This window comes from Portunus trituberculatus, chromosome 46 (genome assembly GCF_017591435.1).
Source record: "Portunus trituberculatus isolate SZX2019 chromosome 46, ASM1759143v1, whole genome shotgun sequence".
Taxonomy (NCBI): Eukaryota; Metazoa; Arthropoda; class Malacostraca; order Decapoda; family Portunidae; genus Portunus; species Portunus trituberculatus.
In genome coordinates, this window is record NC_059300.1 from 26,896,476 (window position 1) to 26,915,558 (window position 19,083).

The 19,083-nt window shown below is 40.0% G+C and overlaps 1 protein-coding gene across 1 annotated transcript; it reads left to right on the forward strand.

The window, feature by feature from the left end:
* Positions 1-1,534: 1,534 nt before the first annotated feature.
* LOC123519977 (salivary glue protein Sgs-3-like) lies at positions 1,535-15,472 on the forward strand. The gene is made up of 6 exons (XM_045281734.1): positions 1,535-1,987; positions 3,256-3,344; positions 10,115-10,473; positions 12,284-12,408; positions 14,304-14,377; positions 14,592-15,472. The coding sequence occupies exons 1-3, from the start codon at positions 1,600-1,602 to the stop codon at positions 10,187-10,189; spliced, it is 552 nt and encodes a 183-aa protein (XP_045137669.1). The 5' UTR covers positions 1,535-1,599; the 3' UTR covers positions 10,190-10,473; positions 12,284-12,408; positions 14,304-14,377; positions 14,592-15,472.
* Positions 15,473-19,083: the final 3,611 nt, after the last annotated feature.

Consider the following 19,083-nt stretch of genomic DNA (forward strand, 5'->3'; position numbering starts at 1 on the left):
CGACCTCGCCCTCACCCACTCACACAGCCGTCGACCCATCCTGGCAGTCCCTGCGTCGTTCAGGTGCACGCCGTCCTTCTCATACAAGCTGAACCGGTCTACCACGCCGTCCATGTCGATGAAGCTCAGCTTGCCTTTTTTCTCCTTCATCCACTCTATCTTCATTTTCAGCAGCTCCTCTTGCAGTCTTCTGTTGGTGGATCTTCTCAGACGCTCGTAGAACGGGCCTTCCCTGGATCTCTGCATGACACCACGACGGCCACACTCATGCCCTTGCCTTCCACACTCCTCATGGCATCCACAACATTCCTCACCGTCTCATCTTCACCAACATATTCTAGGCCGTTTCCACCTCCTTGGATGATCAGCATCCCGTCTTCCATGCTGGCTGCTTCTTCCGCTACTTTCTTCCTGATGTCCGTGATCTTGGCACCACTCAGGCTGGTGCAGCCACTCCCTCTCATCATGCACTTTACTTGGCTGGACATCGTCTTCACCATGCTGTCTCCAATAATTCTGATGGGTGCCTTCTTTTTCCTCATTTTCATGGTGTGCTGCTGTCTTGGTCCTTCCTCTTGTCTGCTGGGCTGGGGCCCCATAACGTTCTCTTCAGTCTGGCTGCCTTTCACTTCCTTGGAGTTCTCTTCAGTCTGAATACTTTTCTCGGTCTTCTCACTAGAATCTTCTGTCTGTACACTCTTCTCCTCTTTCTGGCACTGGTAGCTCTTCCACATGTTTCTGGTGACCTCCTTGCAGGGATCACAGAAGTACATGAGGTTGTCGTTGACTAGTGCCTTGGTGTTGGACTTGAATCCAACACAAGCCATATGATACCAGACCTCACATCCTTCACACACCACTGCACTCACCCCGACAGTCAGGGCTTCACCACACACGCCACAGTCCCACACAGGCATCTTGTACACACAAGATATCCACACAGGGTCGCAGCAAGCACAAAAAAATCACAAAAAAAGGTCCAAGCATTTCAGGGCGTGTTTACACTCACCACGTCCCTTGATCTTGATCTTGATTCCACAAGTGTCCCAGGATTTTTGCTGAGGCAGGCCTTAGTATTGGTAAATCCTGGTGTATTCAAAAGCCTGTCAGCTTGCGTGATACGGCAGGGCTTTCAAACTTGGAAAAAATTACCTGGATAAAACTTCGTTAAAGCGAGTTTGGTGTGTGTGTGTGTGTGTGTGTAAATATCACACTATCAGAAGGCAGTGATGGTTTGAATTTTCTTATCTTTCTCTCCTCACAGCAAAGTGCCAAAAACAGGCCCTTGACATGGGATGTATTGACCAACACTGCTCTACCAACCACTACCTCCACCACCACCATGACCACTACCAAAGCTGCTTCACCAAACACCACTGCTACCACAACCACTACCACTACCACCACGACCACTAGCAAAAGTTACCTCACCAACCACCCCCACCATGACCACTAGCAAAGCTACCCCACCAACCACCACCACCACTACTACCGAAGATGCTCCACCAACCACCACCACCACTACTACCGAAGATGCTCCACCAACCACCACCACCACTACCAAAGTTGCTCCACTAACCACAACCACCATCACCAGGGATGCCATCTTCATCACCACCTTCATCCATTCCAACAACAAGTTCCATGACTATCACTCCTGATTCACCACCATCACTAACAAGCACAACCACAACTCAGTCACCACAAACACGGCCTGATGAATCAAGAACAACCACAGAAGCACCTATTACTATTCCACCAACACCCCCTCCGACTGCTATGGCAGCTGAGTCCACCAGAGTCACAGAGACACCATCCTTGTTCAGCCAAGAATCCACCAGCACCAACTCTGAGGTCACAATTTACAACACAGAGCTTGATGAGGAAACATCAACCATCCCTGCCAACAGTTCCAGGTCCACCACAGGTTCTCCGGCATCCACGTCATCAGTGCCACTTCCTTGCCCTCAGCCTACTGTTTCAGAATGTAAGTGATGCTCACTCCGATGCCAAAGAGTTTTTAATTACTTTCTTGTTGGTGATGAGAAATATCAGAACATTACATTGTTTTATTTAATCAACAGTATACACATTTTTCTTATCTTTATTGTTTGTATATATACAGGCAACCCCCGCTTAACAAAGGTTCACACAACAAAATTTCGCTACAACGAAGGTTTTATTTTACTACCATCTGCTCGTTTAACGAACACCAAACTCGCTTTAACGAAGTTTTATCCAGGTAATTTTTTCCAAGTTTGAAAGCCCCGCCATATCACGCAAGCCGACAGGCTTTTGAATACACCAGGAACTACCAATACTAAGGCCTGCCTCAGCAAAAATCCTGGGACACCTGTGGAATCAAGATCAAGATCAAGCCCCTCGTGGACAACACGTGCACCACTCACTCCCCTGTTCAAAACGTTAACAGCATAGTAAGAAACTGAGGAAGGGAAGATGTCTGAGAGATGTTAAAAAATATAGTTTCCCGCAAAGATGTGTTGAGACTTGGAACAGTTTGAGTGAGGAAGTGGTGTCAGCAATGAGTGTGCATAATTTTAAAGAAAAATTGGATAAGTGTAGATATGGAGATGGGGCCACAAGAGCATAAAGCCCAGGCCCTGTAAAACTACAACTAGGTAAATACACACACACACACTCCTCTCATGGTCCTGTATAATAGTAATTTTATCTGCCATTGACAGCATCTTCAGCATCGTAACTGATATTGAAGATACAGCCTTGCCCTCTGGAACCATGTTAGAATTACAAAGACAATAATAAGAGTTACAGAGCGAGGGAAAGCTGAGGGAGACACTGACACGCACTTGAAAAGTCAGCTATCTAAACATTGATCTTGGTGCAGCTCACACCTGTTTTGTGTCTTAACAGCTCAACAGCTTGGACAATTTCTCAAATGACTCGGATGATAAAGGAGCTATCAGTGGTATTTTGGCCATTATGTTAAAAAAGAAAATAATCCTTAGTGTGTCTGACTTATTCAGTATCCATCTTATTTGGGTCTAACTTAACTGGTATTAACTATGATTCAGAGACAAGTCTACATGGGTTTTTTACTTTACTTTCTTCTTTTATCATCTAGCTAGATCAGTAAATGATAGCTGATTACATCCAAACAAGTGACATTAGTTTGCAGGATTAGCTAGTTAACACAATAATCATTAGTCTAGGTACAATGAATAAGTTTCTTCACTATTGAAGCCTGTGTCCCATTAAGCAATATTTGATTTTCAGCTGCAAATGTGTGTATGACCCCTGCATGCAAGACCCTGGCAGCACGCATGCTGGATTTGATGGACCCCTCTGTGACGAGGCCTTGTGAGGTGAGGGTTCGGTAATAAATGCATGGGATGTGATGTGGGAGAAAATCAGTCTATTAGGTAGTTAATTTTTTGCTGTGTATTTCCATGTGCTTCATCAGTCCTTCATGTGGCATTTTTCATATTTAGGACTTCTATCAGTATGCATGTGGTGGCGTAATAGATGACCTTTTCCTTGACCCTGCGGATCCTGAAAAAGAGACTCGCCGCTTCATCCTGGGTGAGTGTTACCTAGCCAGCATACTGTATTGACCTAGTTGTATTGTACAGGGTCCGAGCTAAAGCTCACTTGTCCTGTCTCTATATTTATAGATATCTGATTTTTCTTTGAATTTGCATACACTGACAGCTGTAACCACCTTCTCACTTAAACCATTCCAGAGTTCAGTGCATCGATACAGGAAAATAGTATATTTCTTGATGTTGGTGAGACATTTATTCTTAAATCTTTTTGTGTGTCATCTCAGACGTCTTGTTCCCACATCCCTGTGCCTATCCAAACTATCTTTTCCAAATCCTTTACTAATTTCTATGTTATCAAATCTTCTCTTTCTCTTCTCACTTCCAGTGTTGTTAATCTCATTTCTTCCAGTCACTCATTCTCAGTCTTATCTTTCAGTTCTGGCACTTGTTTTTTTTTTTTCTTTTCTTTATGCAGGAGAGAAGCCAGCCAAGGGCAACAAAATGTAAAAAAAAAGGCCCACTTGATTGCTGTTTCCTTAAAATAAAAGTAAAGAGTTAGCCAAAATTAAGGAACAAATGTCTTGATACCTCCCTCTTGAAATAAGTCAAGTCATAGGAAGACAGAAATACAGAAGCAGGTAGGGAGTTTCAGAGTTTACCAGAGAAAAGTATGAATGATTGAGAGTAGTGGCGAACTTCCAGCAGGAAGGAAAGGTAGAAGTCGATAGACAAAGTTGGAAGAGTTTGGCCAGGCAAGGTGCAAGCACAGAAACACTGTTTTTGAGAACAATAGGAGGGACCCCATCAGGTCCATAAGCCTCCTGAGGGTTTAGGCCAGCAAGGACATGGAAAACATCATTACGAAGAATTTTGATTGTAGACATGAAATAGTCAGAGGGAGGAGGAGAGGGAGGGACAAGCCCAGAATCGTCCAAGGTGGAGTTGTGAGCAAAGGTTTGAGAAAAGAGTTCAGCTTTAGAGACAGAAGAGATGGCAGTGGGGCCATCAGGATGAAATAAAGGAGGGAAAGATGAAGAAGTGAAGTTATTTGAGATGTTTTTTGGCTAGATGCCAGAAGTCACGAGGAGAGTTTGAGTTTGAAAGATTTTGACATTTCCTATTTATGAAAGAGTGTTTGGCAAGTTGAAGAACAGACTTGGCATGATTCCGGGCAGAGATATAAAGTGCATGAGATTCAGGAGATGGAAGGCTCAAGTACCTTTTGTGGGCAACCTCTCTCTCATGTATAGCACGAGAACAGGCTGAGTTAAACCAAGGTTTAGAAGGTTTAGGTTGAGAAAAAGAATGAGGAATGTACGCCTCCATGCCAGATACTAACACCTCTGTTATGTGTTCAGCACAAAGAGATGGGTCTCTGACATGGAAGCAATAATCATTCCAGGGAAAATCAGCATAATACCTCCTCAGGTCCCCCCAACTGGCAGAGGCAAAACGCCACAGGCACCTTCGCTTTGGGGGATCCTGTGGAGGGATTGGAAAAATAGGACAAGATACAGAAATGAGATTGTTATCGGAGGAGCCCAACAGAGATAAAAGGGTGACAGCATAAGCAGAAGGATTAGAGGTGAGGAAGAGATCAAGAATGTTGGGCGTGTCTCCAAGACGGTCAGGAATACGAGTAGGGTGTTGCACCAGTTGCTCTAGGTAACATAGAGGCGCTTCTCTCCAGGACAGCTAGTGATGCATGATAAGCATTGCCTGGAAGATCAACTTATGCTGTTGTGCTGTCAGTTACTATAGCAATGATGATCCTTTGTTCATTCCTACTGAGAGGAACACAAAAGCATTTGATAGAGGATATGTACTGCAGGGACCACAAGATGCATACCAGGTCACCCTCTCAGACACAGCCCTGGTGTCCAGGAATGGATTATTCTATTTTACAATGATTCTTATGGGGAAAATCGTTGTGGTTCATGAACATTTCCATTCATCTATGGCCTCCAGGAATGAATTAAGTTCTGTAAACCGAGGTTCCACTGTATTTTCTTTTAGATGTCTATGATAACTTCAGCACTACAAGGAAATGAAAGTTCCATTTTTTAAATTCTATTTTCATGTAAACCTTATCTCATCAGTAGGAGTTGTTCTGTAGTCGTCTAGTCGTGTAGAAGGTTCTTTGGAGTGATAGTGATAGTGATAGTGAATTACTAAAGAAATACCACGGTATTTCATTAGTAATTAACTATCACTCAGTGCCACGGAGTCCAGGTTATCCACATGGCATGAGCGTATATGAATACTAAGATATGATATCCATTATAGCAGGCAATAGAGGAGTGGAAACAAATATCGTGATGAAAGCAACATGAAAGCAAATAGGGTAACAAGAAGAAGAAGTGGCCGAGTTGCCGCGAGTCTCCGCCTTGTCTGTAGCTGATCTCATCTCTGCTTTATTTTTTGGTATTCCATGTAAGATTTCACTTTATGCATTACAAAACAATCCTTTCTTGGGGGCAAGTTTTGTAAAAAGCTAGTAGAAATGTTTTGTGAGCATGAATGCATATATAAGACAGTAACACCCCAGCAACCTGACATCCCTCCAAGTGTTCATGGATGCCATTTTGTGGCAGGAGATTGCTTTGATGTTGCTAAAGTTTCTTGGACCAGCTCCTGACAGCCAATGAGCACTTTTAGGCGAGCTACCAACCTCCACCCACCAACAGCAATGAATCTTTGTGGATGCTATTTTACGAAGGTTGGTATGTGAGCAGAAGGTTGCTATGGAGGTTGCCTGTACCAACATAGACAACAACTTGCTTCTTGAATCTGGCCCCGGAGCTCCCACCTATCGGCCAGCTGCGGAACTCTGTGGCGCACAGTTTGAAATTGCGTCTGGTGCTCAGTTTGAAAATGCGGTTGGGCCAAATCACATATGAGCAAACTGGTCGCACAAATTAAATTGATTATAATATTTTTTTGGTCGCTTTATAACAAAAAAACGCGTAAATCAAATACGCGTAAATCGAGAGTTACCTGTACACTTAACCCTCGGCTATCGCGCCCAATTGGGGCCGAAATAGCCACGCCATAGCTGAAAATGCGATAGCCGAATTGAACAACTAATGGTGAAAATTGTTATTGGTGCTGCAACCACAAATTTTACTCTTAATATCCCTCATTTTTACCTTTTTTTTTAAATTACTGTATAATCCATTGGTACCAATTAAATTCAATAAATTCATAAACAACATTTCACAGCTAGGGTTCTGTCTTGTCTCATTGGTTTGTGTTCAGCGATGGTAGGAGGACAACGTGGAGGGTTGGTGGCCATTGTGAGCACAAAAAATGGTAGAATCTGGCTATCACTGTCTAGTGGGAAGGACGCACACTCAGAGACTGTGTTTCATCTTGGCGGGAAGGCGGTTTTGGCCAATGAGCGCTCAGATATCCCATGACGTCATGGCGTGATAGCAGGCATCTGAGGTCGCGATAATGAAATTTTAGCAGCTTTTAGTGGGTGCGTGATAGCAATAAAACGCGATAGCCGAGGGTTGACTGTACATGGGGAACTGAAGAACATAAAGATATGCAAAGAGAGGTAACTAAGTATCTAGATAATATGATAAGAAGAGATAGAAGAATATACTTTTTAGTGGGAGACTTTAACTGCAAAACTGCATACAAGCTAAAAAGGCAAAAGATGAAGCTTGGAAGAAACTCATAAAACAGAGAAATGACTATAACAGACAGCAGTATAGGGATACGAGAAATGAATATATTAGAGTAAGGAGAGAGAAAGAAAGAAACTTTGAGAAAGATGTAATGAATAAAAGCAAAGACAAACCCAAACTTTTCTACAAGTTTATAAATGGTAAAACAAAGAACAAGGGAAGAGTTGAGAAAATAATTAAAGGAGGGAAGACATACCAAACAGAGAAAGAAATGTGTGAAATAATGAATGAGAGCTTCAAAACAGTGTTCACTGCAGAAGATTTCACAGAATCTAATAGGACATTGCATTGCCAAGGATTACAGGAGATTGTAATGCACAAAGAGGATATTGGAAGATTATTGGATAAGTTGGATGTCAGAAAAGCAATGGGGATAGATGGTGTATCAGGCTGGGTGCTAAAAGAATGCAAAGAGCAAGTACTGGATCCAATTTGGGAAATGATTACAAGTTCAATAAGTGAAGGGAAAGTTTCACTAAAATGGAATAGGGCCACTGTAATACTGATATTTAAAGGAGGAAAGGCAATTGAACCACTAAACTACAGACCAGTGTCACTAACAAGTATCTTGGGGAAGTTGTGTGAAATAATTATCAAAGAAAAATGGGTTAAATTTCTAGAAGAGGAGCAAGTCGTATCGAACAGTTTGGGTTCAGGACAGGGAGGTCATGTGTATCAAACTTATTAAGCTTCTACTCAAGAGTTATTGCAGGACTTGAAAACCGAGATGGGTGGGTGGACACAGTATACCTGGATATAAAAAAGGCTTTTGATAAAGTCCCTCATGGAAGACTACTTTGGAAACTAGAGAGCATAGGAGGACTGCAAGGAACTTTGCTACAATGGACAAAAGATTATTTGAAGGATAGGGAAATGAGAACTGATCAGAGATACATACTCATCTTGGGGTAAAGTAACTAGCGGAGGTCAGTGTTAGCCCCCATTGTGTTTTAGATTTATGTAAATGACATTTGCATTGGGAAACAGTTACATAAATTTACTTGCTGATGATGGAAAGCTGCTAAGAGTTATGAAAACCAGAGAGAATTGTCTGCTGTTGCAAGAAGATATAAACAAGATCTATGAGTGGAGCAGGAAGTGGAAATTGGAGTTTAATGCCAAGAAATGTCACATAATGGAACTAGGAAAGAGTAAGAGAAGATCGGTATGGAACTATTTGGTGGGAGAGGAACAAATAATGAAGACTAAAGAGGAAAAGATCTGGGAGTGATCATACATGAAAATCTGAGCCCTAAAAAACACATAAGCAAGATATTTGGACTATCATATAAAATATTGACTAATATAAGAGTGGCATTTCAATACATGGACAAAGATATAATGAAAAAAATCATCACAAGCATGATACGTACAAGGCTTGAATATGCAGCAGTGGTGTGGTCTCTGAGCTCTAAAAAGGATTTAAGAATATTGGAAAGGATAGAGAAGATTGCTACAAAGAATTAAAGAACCTAACATATGAAGAACAACTGAAGTAAACAGGACTGCCAACCTTACAAGATAGAAGAGAACATCGCGACCTAATAATAATGTACAAGATAGTCAGTGGCATTGAAATGATAGACAAGGAAGACCTGGTGGAAAAATGGAATGCATTGGATAATGAAATTGCTACAGCACATGATGTGCATAACTTTAAGGAAAAATTAGATTAATGGAAATATGGAGACAGGACACTATGAGCCCCACTCAAACCCTGTATAATACAACTAGGTAAATACACACACACATACTTGCCATCATAACAGGAAGGAAGTTAACCTCACAATGAAACATACAAGCAAATAGTTCAGTGGTGCATCTCTTTCGCAGATGGAATAAATTCCTGAGGCCTTTCAGTCGATCTGGTTTGTCATTATATGCTCCCAATAAGTTTTGTGAGTATTCTGAAGCCAAGTCCTTTGAAACTGAAAATTATTATAATCACTATGTAAATGATGATACATATTTATTAATTTATGTTATTATTATTTCTAAAGTTACTGCTAGTGAAGTTGTTTTGATTGGTTCCTTTGTCCAGCTTTGGATATTATGTGTGATGTGTCTGTTATGTGAATGTGTTAGTGAGTGCTTTTGTGAGGGAGGATGATGTGTGTGCACATATGTAGGTGTGTCATCAGATTATGGTGATTCCTTTCAGAAAGTAATGGAGTGAGCCACAAAGAAATGTTATTAAGAAAAAGGGGGAAGGGAGGGGAGAAATGTATGTATCTTCACTCTTATTAAAGCAGTTTTTTTATGTGTTTTTTCATGACTGAATGGTTTCTGTCTGTGGGTATCACATACTGTATGTCTCTTGGTGTTTCTAACTAACCTTGGTGCCTAGTGTCTACATGTCCTATGAATAATGATGGTTGAATGCTGCATACCTTCATATCCTGGTGCTACTTTCCATCAGTGATTCCGTACGGTGCTATGGAAGCACCGTTCTTCTTCTGGGACGTGCCGGACTACATTAATTATGCAGGCATTGGCCTTATGATTGCCCATGAACTGATTTACGGCTTTGATGAGACAGGTTGGGCCCCAGCCACACACAACCATCTTCATTATGTTCTTATAGTTTACAAAGTAGAATCTTGTGACACGTTACTCAATAGCTGTGTTTGGCCTTGTGTACAGCATTAATATTCCTTCAACCTTTTATCATTGAAACCTTTTCTTCCTTCCTCCCATTGCCTTGGGCCAATGATAGCTTCTCTTTCCTCCTCCTACTGCTTTGTTCTGAGCTATGATATTTTGAAAGTAGTAAAAGTTGAGTGGAGACTTCATTTGTTTTATATAAATAGTCCTTGACACACAATGATGCTAAAAAGACCAAAAATCATAAAACATGTCTCATCTCTACCTTTGGAACCCTTTCATATGTTACAGGTATTCGGTATAATGGCACACAACGGCAGACCCTGGAGGGGTATGAGCACCTTGTACAAGTGTCAGAATGCTTAACAGAGCAGTATCGTGCTCCTCAGAGTCTGAAAGCTGCCTCTGGTCTCTTAGCAAACTTCACTGTAGGTTTGAGTTCTTCAATTGTCAACAGATTTTTGTTCATTGATTTTGTAATCAATAGTGAAACTGTATATGATTATCATGGTGTACATCATGTCACTAATGCTCTTTATTGATAACAGCTTATCTTTTTACATGTTGTGTGACATGGGAGCTGGGACGACTGCCTCTCAATGAGATACTGGTTGGCTCAGGGGCAGTGCGGCTAGTGTGGGAGGCTTATGGTCAGTTCTTCACCACTTTTATTTTATAATAGCTGGTCTCCTTATGTTTTATGGACAGGACACCCCCCCCTAAATTTTTTTTTATTTATTTATTTTTTTATTTATTTTTTTTTTTATTTATTTATTTATTTTATTTTATTTTATTTTATTTATTTTTTTTTTATTACTATATTGTTTCAAGTTATGGAGAGAAACTCAAGATGCGAGGCAGTCTGAACCATCATTATATGTATCTCGTAACATTATAGATTATAATTCCTAAAGTAAATAACTTGTATGTACAGTGACTTATGATCATACACTGCATATAGACATAAATAACATGTAACTTTCAAAAAATGTATACAGTCATACCTCGCCGAACACGAAACTCGTGTATACACGAATCAGTAAAATATCCCATATTTCGCCAAGCACGACTTTGACTCATGATTGCACAATTTGGTCCTGGTGGATGCACTTGACCTCCCCTCCCAAGCATCTTGGACTCTTCGTAATTTGCTGAAAGTCATGGAAGATGCAACATCCTCTCACTGAAATGGGTCCCATCCTGGAGAGGAGCATTACCGTATTTTACGGCTTGCAAGACGCTGCATCTTGGAAGACGCACTCTAATATTTGAAAAAAATTTCTAAGAAAAAAAAAGTAATTCTCACACAAGAACGCATTCACCATATACCCGACCACTGAACACAAAAACATAAGAAGCAAGGAGCTTGCAAGACACTATTGTTTCACCACTCATTACAAATTTGCTGGAGCACTCACCACAAATTTAAAACTATGTAAATAAAAACACCATAGGTAAATACATATACACAGTGAAGCAGTCCATCTTTTCTTGTTTTAGTGGCAGGCGACGGCATGTTTTGGACCTGTTGTTTTCTTTATGGAATCACTTGTCCGATCGCTGAAACCGGACACATCAGTGCTGCAGTTTGTATTTATTTTATTTTGCAGTCGTGCTTCATAGGCTTTATCAGTGTGAATACAATTCACAAGTGGAGTTTTGACTCTTGCTTGAATGAGTAAGCCACTTGAATGTTCTATTAATAAAGGTATAAAGGCACCTGGCATGATGTGTGTGCGTTCGTGTGCATATATGTGTGTGTTGCAATGAGACGAGGGAGTGGCCCGTTTTCTCCACATGCTGAGTAGGCTGCAGGAAGAATTATGGTATTGTAAATACTTGTAACATCTAAGTACTGAGTTTACATAATATAAAAGGCTAAATTAAATGGTACTTAAGCTAACAACATAATGTAATGACTCAACATACAAATCCAGGTCGCTATCTGTCAAGTTTCCAAGCTCACTTGAGGTTGGATGCTGCCTTACAATACAACATTCATCTTGGAAGACGCACTAGTATTTTTCAGGGTATTTTTTAGGAAAAAAAAGTGTGTCTTGTAAGCCGTAAAATACGGTAAGTTCAAGAGGGATGTTGAGGAACTTCTTTTGCCCTATAAGGAGACTTTATGCCATATGGAAGCATCTGCCAGTCAGAGGTTCATCACTTCATATTTCAAGCCCTCTCCAACCAGCAAATAAACTAAAGGTACTAGTACTATAATTAAATAAAATGTGTGCTTGGTACTTCATTTATTTATTTTTTTTTCAGCCTTTTTGGTAAAAAAAATTTTTTTGGGATGATCTGGGAATGTAACCCCCATTTTCCCATAGGGCCTATTATTCGCTGAACACGAATCTCGCCGTACATGACAAGCTCAGGAATGTAACTTGTGTTGGGCGAGGTATGACTGTATAAGAAAGAGCCTTATTTCATGAAGCTTCACTCTTTTCTTATCAGAACTCTCTAGGAGGCAAGAGAACAAGGGAAAAGGAACACCTGCAACTTACACTGTCCCTGATCCACTACAGCTCCCTTGGCTGAACCTCAATCCCCTACAGCTCTACTTCCTTCAGATTGCTCAGGTAAGGAAATCAAGTCATATAACGAAATTCAAGGCAATACTTAGCTCATTGTTATGCTGACATCACAAAGGTATAGTTAGTGAAGGCTGGAGTCATGATTATTTATAGTACGTACTGTCTTGTAAAACTGAGATGAATTACTGAATATGTAAATATTCATAATATGAATATTTACATGTCTAAGTGTTTGTTCTTTCTGCACTCATGAGTCTCTCTCTCTCTCTCTCTCTCTCTCTCTCTCTCTCTCTCTCTCTCTCTCTCTCTCTCTCTCTCTCTCTCTCCAATATCCTTCAATTACATGTCTTCTGTTATACAGGAATTTGATGCAATGCATTTATTACTTTCCAAATTGATTTTTGCTCATCTTTAGAGATGTTTGGCAACTATGTGTAAACTTGGCAGTTTTGCAGTTCTTTTTCATAAATATCTTTCAAGTTTGATAATATCTTCTACAGTAAGCAAATCTCAGCTTGGTGAAATTCACTTGAGGCAGTAGGATGGCCACAGACCACCGAGTGCATGCTTGGCATTTTTAATTCAAACTTGGCGGTCCCCTGGCAGCCGCACGACGAACCACGCAACTCCCCAGTGACGTTAGACCTCTCTTTAAATCTATTAGAACGTAGTGTGAGAGTCCCCTTCAGCCATTTTGTTTGTACTTCCCTCTGTTCTGCTAGCGTGGGAACGAATTCTGGCAATTAACCGCCAGCATGGCCTCTACCAGAGCAACAGGTGGTACCGGTGGGGATAGGGACAATGGTGGTGGCAGCAAGGACGAAAGTGGGCAAGGAAAGCAGGTGGAAAAACGGGAGTACAGATGAGGAAACCATCACAAATCGTACGGTGTGAGTGAAAAGGAGAAAATTATCAAGATGATAGACAAAGGAAAGATGGTATTTTAGGGGTCAAAAGAGGGACTTTGGCAATGACCAAAGACTGATTGAGGCATTTTTTAGGCAATTTATATGGTATAAAGAACTCGTGCTTGGCGAAATTCGCACTTGGTGTTAGTTTCGCTAGACTAATTAATTCACCAAGTTCGGGGGCTTATTGTACTTTGTGAGGCTTGAAATGAGTTGTCTGTACTCACTTCTCAGGTTATTTCTTCTACCTTTGTGAGAATGGAAATGTGTTGTCAGTGCTCAGTATTGTGGGGAAATGTGGCTTATTGTACTTTGTGAGGCTTGAAATGAGTTGTCTTTACTCACTTCTTAGGTTATTTCTTCTACCTTTGTGAGAATGGAAATGTGTTGTCAGTGCTCAGTATTGTGGGGAAATGTGGCTTACTGTACTTTGTGAAGCTTGAAATGAGTTGTCTGTACTCACTTCTTAGGTTATTTCTTCTACCTTTGTGAGAATGGAAATGTGTTGTCAGTGCTCAGTATTGTGGGGAAATGTAACTACAGCCACAACAGTGATGACATGCTGAGTGGTCAGTCTCCTTTCTTGTAATTCTTTCTTGGGTTCACTACTGTACTTTCCTACCTAGTTTTGTCTTCAGCTTTTATTTGTGAACTGACAAAGTAGAATGATGAAGGTAGTGCTATTAAAGGTGAGAAAAAAAATTGCATTATAGGTTGGATTGTTGAATGTTGAGCATGAGATTTCTTGCCTTATGCTTTATACTTTCTTTTTCTATTCATTGTATTGTGTTGAGTATCAAACTGTAGTAAATAGTGAACTTGGAATCCAGGAACATTCTATAATCCTTCAGCAAAGACAAATTTTGCACAAGATGCGTGTTGGGTGAGGGTGGTACAATCTTCCTATGTCAATTCCACCAAGATTTAGAAATTATTCAAATTTTCTTTTCAAAGATTTATGGTTTAGAATTTGAGCCCTCATGGGTGACATGGTCTTCTTAGCCTTTAAGTGAGACTGTTTTGTACCCATAGGTCCACTGCACTGCTACCAGTGACATCCACATGTCGTCCCTTATGGAAAAAGAACACTTGCCCTCCAGCTTGTGGTGAGCATCCATGTTATTTATGGCAACATTATATAACACTAGCATCTTATCATTACAGCTACATTTTTTTTTTTTAATGCCCCCTCAAATAGTACTACACACTCCTATTACTAGCATTAGTACTGCTTCTACATCTTCATTGTAGCAACTTCTTACTGTACTGCTGCCCTCACCACAAAGAAGTGACTGACTACAGAATGCTTTCTCATTTCAGGGTGAAGGTGGTACTTCAGAATGAACCACGTTTTACTGAAGCCTTTAACTGCCCACCACTGCCACACCACCAGTGTCCCTACATCTTAGGTTCAGTCCCAATCCCTTCCACATCATGATAAATAACACACTGGTAACTGTTTTTTTTTAAATGAAAAGTAGAAAAACTTTTTTTCACATTGTGTGCTAGGGTCTGACACTGTCAATAGTAGCTAAATATTTTAACATTTCTAGGTATTCCCACTTTGCCTGTAAATAAAGGAGTCAGAAAATTTTAATTGCCTACCTTAAAGATTATATTTAGCATTAAGGCAATATTTAGGTTAATCCAGATTGAGAAGAACTTACTGCAGCAGTTCCTTGAATCATATGAAAACATTTCATCAATGATAACCTCCAAGGAGGTTGGATTAGTGGTGTCATGACGTTATAAAAGTGAAGCCGGAGCATTATTAGTCTGCTGCTGCCCCAACCCCCTTACACCCAAAACATTATTAGCCACCCATTGAAAATACATGCTCCTTATTTTCTGTTTTATATCCATATTTCCAAGCTGTCTACCATATATGATCTTTATAGACTTTAATAGTCATAGTATACTGTGCTATGAAAATTTAAATGGTAAGTCATACAAATTATATAATGCAGTGTTTTCATCTTCAGTGGACTTAGGTAAGAGGTGGGAAGCTGTCTTTGGAGCAAACGTATGGCTGGACCAGGTCATGTACACATGTGCATGTAGATGTAGACATGTGAATATACATGTGCATAAAGGATAAATAAACTGTATATCAAATGAAAGTTTGCCTGAAGATTGATTTTTCGTGGTATAGCGATTACTTACACAAGTTATTCAAATACTGTTACTGTAGGTCTCTCTCTCTCTCTCTCTCTCTCTCTCTCTCTCTCTCTCTCTCTCTCTCTCTCTCTCTCTCTCTCTCTCTCTCATTCTTCTTTTTGGATATGGCTGCATACAACAAATTTTGCAATGAGTTTGGTAGTTTACTGAAGGAAGGACAGTGTCCATCATGTGTCAAGTTTCAACAACTTTCAGTCACAACACAGGTGTAAACCTGATGCCATGCCAACTCCTGCCTCAAATTGCTTCTAAAGTAGCCACTCAAATTTATCTGATCTCGCTCACTTTCATTCCCACTCATTTTCTTGTTCCCAGTGCAGGCACGGCTTAAGGCTTAATGAAGCATGACATACTGGATACTTTTAAGCTGCCTTACACATGTAATCTCTGATTCTAAGCAAATACTCTGCTTCGTCCTTATTCACATTTTCACCTTTCTTGGATTTTTCCCCTGTGGTACCAAAGTATCTGCTAAGGAATTTTCATAGCTTTAATCTAAACATTTGTGGCTGTTTCCAGGGATATACACTTTACATTCTAGAATTACTTTATTTAATTAGGTATTGTCTGTGGCTAAGCCAGTTAACTTAACCACAGACTGAGCTTCACTTAAAAGTGTGGATATTGATGGCCAATGGTTACTGGAGTGTAATGTTGGTTCCATCACAAATTTGTGTTTGCACTGTTTTTATGTGTTTGAATTGGGCTTTGTGTGTTTTGAACAGATGCACTATGTGGTTAACGTGGTTAACAATCATGCATCTCATTTGATTATTTCCTGGCACTCAAGTAGTATCCATAATTTTTTGGTGGCTATTGACTATGGGAATGTTGATCAAGTGATTGTTCAGGAGCAACAGAAGCTTGTTGGAAATGCTTATGAATGCCAGACTCTATCAAGGGATATGTGTTAATGTCAGACTATACTATGTGCATCTTGTACCCACCATTAAAACATAAGAAACTAAGTGAAGCAGCAAGAAGCAATTGGAACTACATATCCATGTATGAAACATGCCTGCTCATTCTCACTTATCATGTGATATATTATCTCGTTATCTGTCTAGAACTTGTAATAATAGCTGTGTAAAAGACATGTTATTCATTTATTCATGGAGAGAGAGAGAGAGAGAGAGAGAGAGAGAGAGAGAGAGAGGCTCTAAACATGTTCTGATGCATATCATTTGATTTTGTTGGGCAACATAATTGTTATAAACTTGACAACATGTAACATGAGACTTATATTACCAGTTGATTTTATTCAATCCATTGATATGTATGATGGACTAGAAAGCAAGAATGTAACTTAGATAAGGAGAGCTGCAAAGAAGCCAACAAGCCTACATGAACTTTAAAACTCTCTATAGACCTAGCATTAATAATTTGACTCTTGATTTTCTTTAATTCCAACTTTATTAAGCTTAAACCCATTATTCCTTATCCTAACCTGATTTCTAACCACAAAGACATATTCTTAGCTGCGATGCCACGTTAAACGTGGAATGCCATGAGCTGACGCTGGCCATCGGTGCTTGTGATGGATTCCCTTCACAAGCAATGATGTGCTGTGCTATGCACCATGCACCTTCTCAGAGAAGGTAATGGAGGAGACTCTTTCAGAGGAAGCAATGTAGTGGTTGCTTGAAGTGGCTCACAATTTACTCTGGACATGCATGCAATAGCTGAGATTATGTTTGAAGAAATCACTGGGCAGGTGATAGTCTCAGTCTCTCTCTCTCTCTCTCTCTCTATGATCTTAGATAACTTAAACATAATTTTTTATTGTCTCGTGTTCACTAATTTTGGTGAAAACTTCTTTATTGTGTGTTCTGACTCAAAATAAGATATTTAGTCTTACCATGAAAGCAGTTTCCTTTATAATGCCACCAGTGCTCTCTCCAACCTACGTAGTATTTGATACATTACCATGACTCTAAGAGTTGACTTTGATATAGAATTTTTAAAGTGAGTTACATTTAAATATCCAGATCCTGTGAATTTTAATGTCTTTTATGCAAGCTGGACTTTGCCTATTTATAAGTACATATGTAATAGCTTAAGATTATGACACCATAAATTTATTATATTTGAGATAGAATTTTTAAAGGAAAAAACAAAACATTCATTTCATGAAAGTATTATGCAACATATAATGTATACTTTTGCTGCATTATTGTTTTGAAGAGAGTTGAAGATCGGCTGGTACTGTTTCGTTGAAAATTAAAGTCACTAGTTACATTCAAGTACTAACATAACTTTATTATACACAGCTGTAATTCCACCTACATACACACACAGAAGATGCTGTGACAAACATCTGTGTAGTCAATAGTTACTGGACGCAGTAGCACATACTGAGTCAGGTTAAACCATCAGTTCTTCCTTAGTTTTCCTCTAAAGTCCGTTCATCCAAAAAATCCAGGCCGAAACTGCTAGTTCAGTTGGCGGCCCTGATCACCCCCGCCACCACTAAACCTTCCTGACACTTAAATTTTCTTCAAGTACATTTATTTTTCTTCACTTAATAGATATACAAGTTTATAGCTTGAAGAAAAATAAATGTACTTGAAGAAAATTTAAGTGTCGGGAAGGTTTAGTGGCGGTGGGGGTGGGCAGGGCTGCCAACCGAACTAGCAGTTTCAGCCTGGATTCTTTGGATGAACGGACTATAGTAATGAAAAAGAAAGTGGCAATTTCCCATTGCTTAACCCAGGAGAGGGCAATGTTTTGGGTGTAAGCAAGGAAGTTATATTAATGGAGATATTGTGCGCCTATCTCGCTGTACTAAAAAAAGTTAAACCAGTGGGCAGAGCTTATGAGGCAGTGGGTGGAGCTTATGATTGTAACTTGCACCCAAAACATTGCCATCTCCTGTGTTAAGCAATGGGAAATTGCTGCTTTCTTTTTCATTACTAGTGTGTGTGTGTGTGTGAGAGAGAGAGAGAGAGAGAGAGAGAGAGAGAGAGAGAGAGAGAGAGAGAGAGAGAGAGAGAGAGAGAGAGTGTATTTTGACATGTTAAGTAATTGCTATACCAAGAAAAATCAACCTTCAGGCCAAGTTTCACCTGATATACAGTTTACTTATCCTTCGTTTAAATGCACATGTAAATGTACATGTTTACATGTATACATGTACATGAATATTCACATATGTACATGACCTTGTTCAGTCATATGTTTGCCTCAGAGGCAGCTTCCCACCTCTCACCAAAGTCCACCAAAGCTGGAAAATACTGTATTATTTCATTTAAATGTATGATATACTGTCTAAATCATCATGACACAGTATGCCATGACTATTGCGAGTCTATTAAGGTCACATATATGGTAGGCAGCCTCGAAACATGGACATAAGATGGAAAATAAGGAGCGTCACTTGGGCGTTCCCATGTATTTTCAATGGGCAGCAGCAGACCAGTAGCACGCTGGCTTCACTGTTGTGACGTCATGACGCCTCCTGTTATAAAAACTCCTTGGGTGTAAGTTGCGATCATAAGCTCCACTGGCTTCACTTTTTTAGTACAGCAAGATAGGAGCATGGCGTCTCCATCAATATAACCACCTTAGGATGAACGAAGAATAAAAACGTTAAATTAAAAATTGAATAAATTCATCAAACCACAGCAGCCCCCTT

What these genes read in the sequence shown, in the direction of transcription:
- LOC123519977 (XM_045281734.1), top strand. Translation starts at nt 1,600, where the DNA reads ATGCCATCTTCATCACCACCTTCATCCATTCCAACAACAAGTTCCATG. An exon ending in TCAGCCTACTGTTTCAGAAT is followed by an intron (nt 1,988 to 3,255) that starts GTAAGTGATGCT and finishes TTTGATTTTCAG; the next exon opens with CTGCAAATGTGTGTATGACC. An exon ending in CTGTGACGAGGCCTTGTGAG is followed by an intron (nt 3,345 to 10,114) that starts GTGAGGGTTCGG and finishes CATATGTTACAG; the next exon opens with GTATTCGGTATAATGGCACA.